The sequence below is a fragment of the Onychomys torridus genome, unplaced genomic scaffold, assembly GCF_903995425.1.
Source record: "Onychomys torridus unplaced genomic scaffold, mOncTor1.1, whole genome shotgun sequence".
Classification (NCBI taxonomy): domain Eukaryota; kingdom Metazoa; phylum Chordata; class Mammalia; order Rodentia; family Cricetidae; genus Onychomys; species Onychomys torridus.
Window position 1 is genome coordinate 1 of NW_023411571.1, and position 9,896 is coordinate 9,896.

At 55.4% G+C, this 9,896-nt stretch overlaps 1 protein-coding gene across 1 annotated transcript; it reads right to left on the minus strand.

Moving 5' to 3' along the window:
• Positions 1 to 686: 686 nt before the first annotated feature.
• Positions 687 to 8,207, minus strand: LOC118575226 (ankyrin repeat domain-containing protein 24-like; the record flags this gene model as incomplete). The annotated part of the gene is given in 13 exon segments (XM_036175870.1): positions 687 to 1,139; positions 1,349 to 1,414; positions 1,746 to 1,871; positions 2,835 to 3,002; positions 4,032 to 4,691; positions 5,180 to 5,278; positions 5,382 to 5,448; positions 6,112 to 6,215; positions 6,325 to 6,405; positions 6,872 to 6,900; positions 7,467 to 7,654; positions 7,834 to 7,940; positions 8,086 to 8,207. Coding segments are annotated over 13 exon segments (1,895 nt in total), but the record flags the coding sequence as incomplete, so codon positions are not given.
• Positions 8,208 to 9,896: the final 1,689 nt, after the last annotated feature.

Here is a 9,896-nt window from a genome sequence, read left to right on the forward strand (position 1 = left end):
AGATTAAAGGGAGATGCCAACCGCCATCCAAGGAGCAACATGTTAATGGGATGCAGATGAAGCCACAGAGCACATGGAGATACACAGATTAATAAAAATGGGATAAAATGATAGAGCTATCTTTGCCAGAAGCTGCCATAGGCCTTACACTTGGTAATTAATATAAGCCTCTGAGTGATTATTTTATAAGCAGCTGTGGGACCTCAGGGCTGGGACACAGGAAAACTTCCAGCTATATCCTGTTTTTTTTTTTTTTTTTTTTTGGTTTTGCTTTTAGAAAAAGGCTTTCTTTGTGCAGCCTTGGCTATCCTGTGACCTTTCTTAACCCTCTGACATTATATTGTCAGGGGTCCTGAATAAAGTTGACTGTTGCATTAGATTTCAGTCCACCTAAAATATCAGCTCCATTGTCCCAGGTCTCACTGCCTCCAGAGCAGTGGCAGACCTCCCCCCTGACCACGCCCCCAGTCCCTGACTGGGGGATTCTAGGCGGGGCTCCACCCTGGACCACGCCCCCAGCCCCTCACTGGGGATTCTGGGCAGGGCTCCACCATGACCACAACACAGCCCCTCAGTGGGGGATTCTAGGCAGGGCCTCTACACTGACCACACACCCAGTCCCTCACCTCCAGATTCTAGGTGGGGGCTTTACCCAACCTGCAGCACTATTTCCTGGTTTCTTTAAGTATCGCATCATACTCATATTTATTGCCATAACTGTGTTTTGGGTCCAGAATATCAGACTGTCTTCTTAACTCCCCTGCCCCATGCCTGCCCTCAGCACGTGTCCCACGCTGGTTATGTCTCCCTCTTGCAGTGAGCTTATACTCCTGGCTGGACGATTGTGATGTAGGTGACAATATTGTTAGTTGTAACATATCAGATGGGGAATCTTGGAAGCCATGGAGTGATGGGTCAGCTGAGCACCATTGGTAAGGTCCCAGGCTGGCCTCCCCGTGTATGATGAGTCCAGTTCATCACCCTGGGGAATGGGGAAGGTGGTCTCTGTAGCTTCAGCTTGCAGAGGTGAAGGATGGAGACTGAACGGCTGAGCTGTGTCCTCAGCGGCCCTGAGCCTGCAGCCGCTGCATCTGCAGGATCTGGCTGAGGATGTACTGCACGTCCTCATCCATCTCTCCCTGTGGTGGGGACAAAGGCAGAGGCAAACCCTGGTGCACCGGCTGGGTGCTCCCCTGTGCCCTGGAAATCCCCCTACTCAAACCCAAGGGAGTCAACACTTCACGAGACAGGTCTATACACAGAGATGTTCCCAGAACCCACAAGCCTGTCCCAAACTGAGTCCCAGGCAGTGGCACCCTGAGATGGAGTCAAGAGGCAGGGGACTCACCTGCATGGCATACAGGAGATGAGTACGGTATAGAGTCTCCACAGCACCGTGCTCCCGGGCCTCCACCTGTGGACACGGGAGAGACAGAGGGATCTGATGCTCAAGGTCAGCCTGGGCCGAATGAGACCCTAGCTCAAAAGAAAGGTGGGAGGGAGGGAGGGAATGGGAGTGGGAGGGGGAGGATAGGAATGGGAAGAGAATTTGGAAGGTGAGGCCCATCCACAGCGAGACACACCCACATACCTCCACCTGAGGTAAAACCCCATGTTCGGTGGCTGCTGATGCCTGAGTCAGGGAAGTGACCCTGTGGTGCCCTGACCAGCCTGCATCCTGCCAGCCATCCCCGTCTGTACCCTGACTGCTCCCATCACCCCTCCCCTGGGCCACAAAGTGGCACCTCCATCTGCTGCTGCATGGCTGCCACCTGGGCACGCAGGGCTTCCTCCTGGGAGCTGGCCAGGGCTGTCTGCTGCATCTTCAGAGACTCCTTCAGTGTGAAGACTTCTTTGGACAGTTCTGTGATCTGGAGGGGTGAGGGAACTCCATGAGCGAACAGGCAGGGACAGGGACCTCTGCACCTCGGCTGGGCAGCTGGGTAAAGGGTCACTGATTTGGGCCAGGAGCTGAGCTGACTGGGAACTGTACTTGTACAGCCGAAGGGCTGGAAAACCTTCCTCAAGTTTTCAAATGTTTGGGGAGGAAAAAAGAAACCCAAAGAAAGTCTATTTTGTGACCCTTGGAGGGATTCCAAATCACATTTGGCTGTCTATCAATAAAGTTTTATCCACTCATGGCCCTGTCTGCTCACAGCAAACAGGAAGCAGACACAGCCTCCAGCTCGGCATGTGCTTTCTCTTTTTGGCCTTTCATAGAAAAACACCCTGCTCTTCCAGTCCCATAAGCACAACTTGGATTTTAATCTCACGTTATGGAATGCCCAAGGTTGACTTGTGACCTCCACACATGCACATGCACACAAAGAACACACAGAAAAAGATATCATTGGGGGGCCGTGAGATGATTCTGTGGGTAATGGCACATGCTGACAAGCCTGTATCTCTACTGAGTTCAATCCCTGGGATTCACATGGTTGAAGGAGCAAACAGATGCAGGCAAGTTGTCCTCTGACCTCCACACATGCATGCCCCAGACCCCAACTAAAGAAGAACAATTAACTTAAAAATCTTCTAAAAGATCCAGATGGGAAGTTTGGGTTGGAATCTCAGTTTATGGTCCATTTAGTGGCGTGACCTTGTGTGAGTGGATTAGCCTCTCTGTTCCTGTTACTTCCAATGGATAATTAGAGAGAACAGTGAGCGAGCCACACCAGTTACCATGGTTACAACTGCCATTTGGAGCATCTTCTGTGTCTCCCTTTCCCATGTGATAAATGGGCTGGTGTCACATGACAGCAGGGGCTAGAAGGTTCTTCAGTTCTGGATAACCTCGGTGAGTGGGCCCCAACAGTGAGCAGGAGAGAACCCACCTTCTTGTCCTTCTCCTTGGCCTTGTCCAGGGCCTCCGGGGCACGGCTCTGGGCCTGGCATGCCCTCTCGGCCTCTGTACGAAGCCCCCGGAGTTGCTGCTCGGCCGTGGCCAGCTGGGCCTCGGCCGCGTGCCTCTCGCTCTTCATAAACAATGCCTCACGCTGCACCTGTAGCCCAAGCCCACACGTGACTCTTGGGACATTTAGACCCCAAAGAGGCTTGGGTCCTGGGGCTCTCCCCACCCTTCCATGCTGAGCTGATAGCTTTCCACCTCCAGGAAGGTTCTGAATTGCCACCGACCCTAGGAACATTCTGGTCCTGCCATGCACCTCTGGTTGCAAGCTGTGTGTCCCTGGACAGGTAGTTAAGCCTCTCTGTGTCCTAGCTTCCACACTCGGTGGTGCAAACCTGAGATCCAGGTACTCAGGGGGCTGAGGCAGGAGGATCACGAGTTTGAGGGCTACATGTGAGTTCAAGAACAGCCCAGACAACTGAGAGAGACTGCCTCAAAACACATATACACTCTCCCCTGTAAGGAAGGTTTTTGTTTGCATTTTGTTTTGTTGTGACAGATTTCCATGTGCTCTGTGCATCATCAAGTCTGCTACATCAATGTTTTCAGCTCAGATGGGTCTCAGTGGGTAAAGTGCTAGCCCAGCATGCACTAGGCCGCTGTATAAACAGGTCCGGGTGAGACCTGTCATCCCTATAATTAGGAGTGGAGGCAGGAGGGTCATGAGTTCAAAGTCAGCCTGGACTACTTGAGTCTCTGTTAGAAAAACAAAACCACAAAAAGCAGTAAGAAAGACCAGGGCTCAGGGATGGCTCAGCCGGTAAAGGCACTTGCAGACAAGCCTGACAGCCTTGGTTGGGTCCTCAGGACCCACACGGTGGAAGGAGAAGACTGGGTCCCACAGGCTGCCATCTGACTTTTCCACCACACTGTGTGTGCACACACGTAAGAACAAATTAAATCAAAATGGAAATATTGAGGGCTGGAGAAATGGCAAAGCCGTTAGAGCACCAACTGCTCTTGCACAAGACCAAGGCTCGGTTCCCAGCACCCACATTGCGACTCGGGTCCAAAGTTCCCGCGGATCGGACCCCCTTCTGGCCTGGCGGGTACTGCACTTGTGCAGAGACGCCCACGTCCACGCGGAAATACACCGTAAGGGCGTCCTGACACGGGCGCTCACCTGGAAGACCTCGGCGCTTGTCCTCTCGTGCTTGTGCACCAGCTCTGCGAGCTGCGCCTGCAGGCGGGACACGTGGTCGCGCAATTCGCCCAGCGCCTGCTTGTGCTCGTCCGCTGGCACTGAGGCCCCGCGCATGCGCTCCAGCTCCTCGCGGGCAGTGTCAAGGGCGGAGCTGAGGTCGGCGGCCCGAGTCTCGGAGGCCGACAGCGCTTGGCTCAGCTCGGCAGCCTCCCCGCGTGCGTGCTCGCCCGTGGCCATGGCCGTGGCCAGCAGCTCCCGCAGCGCCTCCAACTCCCGGCTCCGCCCCCGTGCGGCCTCCTCCGCCTCCGCCTCCGCCTCCGCCTCTGCAAACCGGCCCCTGGCGGCCTCCAGCTCGGCCTCCGCCTCCCGCTCCCGCTGGCGCAGCGCCTCCTCCAGGCCCCGGATCCGGGTCTCCAGCTCGGCCTGCAGCGCCGCCGCCGCCGCCCCCGGGTGCAGGGCCGCAGTGCAGGGGCCCTCTGTGCTGGTGGCCCCCGCTTCCGTGGCCTTGAGTCCCATGGCCTTGGCTCCGTTGGCCTCCTTCAAGGTGGCCTGCGCTCCCATGGTGTCTGTGGCCAAGGCTTGTGCCCCCGTGGCCTCCAGGGTGGTGGCATGAGCTCCCCTAGCCTCAGCTCCATTGGCCTGTAATCCCAGCACTCGGGAGGCAGAGCCAAGCGGGTCTCTGTGAGTTCGAGGCCAGCCTGGTCTCCAAAGTGAGTTCCAGGAAAGGCGCAAAGCTACACAGAGAAACCCTGTCTCGAAAAAAATTAAAAAAAAAAAAAAAAAAAAAAAAAGATCCACCCAACACTGAAAGAGATTCGGCCCCACTTGTCAAGCCCCGCCCACCCATCCTGGCACCACCCACCCCTGCCATGGTCCTTCCCATTCCTGTGCAGTGATCCTGCCCCTTGCCCCTTCCCTGCACTGGGACCACACTTTGATAATGGCTCTGTCCTTGTCCTCAGACTTTCCACACACCTCTACTCCCATTCCAGACTCCAACCCCACCCAGCCTCTGGTCCCTCCCCCAGTCTTTGACCCCATCCTGTCCAGCTTCTTGCCCTATGCCCATAGCAGCACCCTAACACCCCCCCCCCCCCCCGGCCTCGCCCTCCCAGGCTCCAGCTCACCTCCAGCAGGGACAGGAGGCTCTGCAGGCTCTCCACCTCCCGGCCCAGGCTCTCCTTCTCCTCCTGCTTCTCCACCAGCAGCTGCTGCAGCTCCTGCACCTGCAGAGGTCGACATCAGCACTTCAGGACCTGACGACGCAGAACCTGAAGTTCCTGGAATCAAGGACCCTGGACCCCCCAAGCACTGGCCCTTCACACCTACCTGCCTCTCCAGACTGTGCACTGAGCTGGCCTCTGCTTCCAGGGGCTGCAGGTAGAAGTGGTAGGGACTGGATGGAGCAGGACAGAGCTGGATAGTCATGCACCACCTAGTGTGTGCCTGCCATGACTCTATTCTCCACATACACTGAGCACCTACTGTGTGCCACTATGAATGACCATCCATGCTGTGCGCCAGACCCCATTCTGTCCTCTCCCCACTCACTCAAGGTGTGTTAGCCCAGTGCCTGCTCCATAGCAGACACTGTTCCAGGCCATTCATTCATTCACTCATTCATTCATTCACTCATTTATTCACTCCTAACCACAGGCCAGTCATTCATCCAGTATTTATCCTCTCTGAGCTTGGCCCCTTCACCAGAGCCTGCCCTCAGGGGCATGCCTTTGAGTGGTGGAGCACTATGGTGGAAATGAGGGAAGCTGAAAATGAGGGTACAATTTTAAATAAGGTGGGCTGGGGAGGTGTCAGTCTGTAACAAGCAGAGCCTGTGAGGAAGGGAGCCTTGGGGACAGCCAGGCAGACAGCAATTCTCTACTGCAAACACCAAGTGCAAAGGCCCTGGGGCAGGACAGAGCCCACCATGTGGGAAGGCCAGTGAGGGGCTGAGTGTCTGGAGCTGAGGGAGAAGGAAGGGGAGGAAGGTAGGGGTATGGTGTCCCAAGGAATAGCTTCCCCACGCTCAGACCACAGGCCTTGCAGCCTCCTAACCTACCTTCTCCTCCGTTCCTTGTTCTGTTCCAGTCCCCTGATCTTCTGTAGGAGCCGGCCTCTCTCTTGGCGCAGACGTACAATCTCCTCATAAGCATCCTGATCGTCCTGTCTCCTCCCCACCAAGGGAAGCCACTTTAGGTGAGGTCTCCAGGGATGCACCATCCTGAGTGTGAGGCAGAGCCCCCTCCCACCCCAGGCCAACCCCATCTCTTACGGGAACAGGTGTGCTGGCTGGAGGCTGGGGTGCCTTTCGCTTCTTAGGGGCCCCTTGCTTTTCACGGCTGGACACTGAGTTCTGGTGTGGGCACAGGGGGATGGATGTAGGACATGAGACCTGTGTCAGGATCTACTCAGGGGACCCACCATAACCAGCTCCCCAGCCATCAGCAGCCTCAGCTCCCCCCTGACGTCCTGTGATGGACCCCGAGTCCACCCTATTCACCCCATCTCCCACTGTTCGCTGAGGTCCCTTCCCCAGGCTCTACTGTCCTCTGTGACATTTCCTATCCCCTATGAAGCCTCAGACACAGAAGACTTGGGGCGGGGCAGAGAAAGTGGCCAGTCTTTTCCTCTGTCTGAATCAGCTCTTAGCAACTCCCATGCAGGCCCCTCTGTCCCGGTGTGTAGGACTGCCACTGAGTGGCAGCAGATCCCAGAGTAGAGGTGACAGAGTTTCTGTCTCTTCCTTGGGGGGTGGGAGGAGTGGGGAGGGAGTGTGTGCATGGGACAGGGACTGTCCCTCCTTCCTTCCTGATTCCTACCTGAGAGGAGGCTTCTCCGGAGTCATCCTCTAGAGAGGCCAACAGGGAGGGAAAGCAGAGTCAGGGACCCAGTTCTGTGTTCTCAGCTCTAGGAAGGCTGTTGGCCAGCCCAGGGTACTCAGAGGGCTCTCTCAGCTTCCCAAGCACCAGTGCTTTTGTTGTTGTTTTTCTGAGGGGGAGTCTCACTCTGTAGCCCAGGCTAGCCTCAAACTCAGATCCGAGTGCTCTAGTCTGGTCATGCACCACAAAACCCAGCTTCTGAATGAGGGACTCTAAGGTAGAAACCTACAGAGGTGGGATCTATGTGGGGAGGGCAGTGGATCTTCCAAGTTGGAAGAGGGGTGGTGTGGGTTGTCACCTGTTTGGAAAGGCAGTCTCCACACTAAGGGTGACCCAAGAAATCACAGTGGACCCTCAGACCACTCTTAAGTCCTCTTGGGCTCCTAGAAATTGGCCTGAGCAGGGGAAACATGAAAATTTTCATGACCCTGCAGATTGGGATACCTTGAAACTATCAGTAACAAGCAAATAAGGGGATGATCAGAAACTGCCTAGAAGGACGGGGGGGGGGGGCGGTGGGAGGGGGGATGCACACCACTGGGAGGTGAAGGGCGCTGCGCAGACTCCTGTAGAAGCTGCAAGATGAGTTTGTCCCTGGTCAGGGCTCCATAGTGAGTGGCGTCCTGGCCCAGTGCATCAGTGATGCCCAGCTGGGCTCCACCCTGCAGGAGTACTTCAACGGTCTCGGGAGTGGCCCCTTCACATGCCAGCATCAAGGCTGTCCTGTGGGAGTAAAGGGCTGCTGAGGAGGCAGAGGTTTGTCCCCAACCCCCTGAACCCTTCTCTACACCCGGGCCAGGAAGACTAAAAAGAGGCTTCCTAGGTCCCAGCTCAGAGAGGTCCAGATACCTGCTCTAAGTCACACAGCATAGGATGGAAAGGTTGGGAGGGGAGGTGCTCACCTGCCTTGCAGGTCCTGGTCATTTGCTTCAGCCCCCTGCTGTAGGAGGAGGCGGCACAGATCTGTGTGACACATCTGAGCTGCTATCATGAGGGGCGTGGCCCCCGACTGGGAAGGAGGATGAGAAGGCATGAGTGATGGCTGCCCTGGAATCTCACCCCAGGCTTTGCAGGTGACGCCTGGGGAGCCGCCCTTGCTGGGCACTGACTGCAAGGATAGTATTGTATGCCCCAACAAGACCCCAGCAGCTCACCCGATCCCGTGGGTTCCGATGTGCCTTGAAAGATCAGAGCAGCTTTGAGCAGGACAGACAACCACCAGCCTCTGGGGAAGACAGAAGAGAGAGGTGGGAGAAGCAGCTGCCTGCTACTACATCTTAGTGTTGGGGGCTCAGCCTGTAGCTTGGGCTGGGCGGGAACTCACTCTGCAGTGTGGCACCTGACACTGGTCACGCCAGCAGCTTGGAGGCCTAGGCTGGAGGATGGCTGCACCTTAAGGCCCAGCCTGGGCTACAGAATTAGACCATGCCTCAACCAAAACCTCAGGGCCGGAGTGATGGTTCAGTGGTGAGGGCGCTGGCTGCTGTTGCACAGGACCTGGATTTGGTTCCCAGCCCCCACAAGTCAGCTCCTACTCACCTGCAACTCTAGTTCCAGAGGACCTGATGCCTCCTCCTGGCCTAGCACAGGCAGGCATACATGCAAGCAGAATACTCATACACATTAAAAAAATTATTTTTGGCCGGGCGGTGGTGGCACATGCCTCTAATCCCAGCACTCGGGAGGCAGAGCCAGGTGGACCCCTGTGAGTTCGAGGCCAGCCTGGTCTACAGAGCAAGATTCAGGACAGGCACCAAAACTACACAAAGAAACCCCAAGTTGAAAAACCAAATAAATAAATAAATAGTTTAAAATCAAACAAAAACAACTTTTAAAAAAGTGAGCCATTAAGATGGCTCCGTTGGTAAAGGTGTTTGCTGCCAAGTCTACTGCCAGGACACACCTGCCTCAAGAGAAAACCCACTCCCAAAAGTCATCCTCCGATTCCCACACAAGCACTGTGACACAGATGTCCCTACTCCCACAATAAACAAGCAAGTGAAATTTATTTTTAAGACATCCCTAGCCTACCCTTGGGCATGGACACCACTGATGGTGCCACTCTAACTGGGGACTTTGTGACTAACACCCCCAGAGCAAACCCAACTGCTATCCCCTGGAGGAGGAGGTTCTGCTTGGAGGGGTCCTGCAGGCCTGGACCCTGCACTCCTGGGTTCCACTAATCAGTCCTTGGCTGCTCTGAGGACGGAGTCTGGATTGGACAAGCTGCCTGCACCCAAGGCACCCAGGAGATTCTGGAAGGAATTAGGGTTCTGGGCACCATACTTTGTCTGACCACAGGCTAGGCTTTGGGGTACAGGAAACAGGGTTTCCTCCACTGGTACATGTGCCAAACTTCTTTGTACAACGTGGCAAAGGGGCCTGGTTCAGATGGTGAATGCAGTTCAAGCTGAGCCCTGGGCTGCACACAGAACAAGAGAAGTAACTGGACACAGTGGCCCACATCTGTCCTCCAGCAACTCAGGGTGAGGCAGAAGCCCCCTGACTTCAAGGCTAGCCTAGGCTACAAAGAGAGACTCTGTATCAAAATAAGTAAGGAGAGGGCTAGGAAGATGGTTCAGTCCATAAGAGACTGAGTTCTACCCTCAAAACCCACATAAAAGTCAGGTGTGGGGGTGCACACCTGAGGCAAAAGGATCCAAGGTTTACTCGGAGGTTGTGTTGGAGTCACTGATAGAAAAGCACGCCCCCAGCCCCTCACTGGGGATTCTAGGCGGGGCTCCACCCTGACCACGCCCCCAGCCCCTCACTGGGGTATTCTAGGCGGGGCTCCACCTCTGACCTACAGCTGCAGACCTTTTCTTAGTTTTTATGAATGTGTTTTCATGTGTATGGCATGTGGAAGTCAAAAGACAATCTAAGTGTCACAGTCACGTGTCCTCCACCTCCTCTGAGACAGTGTCTCTGAACCTGGCCTCCACAATTTAAACTAGGTTGAGTGATT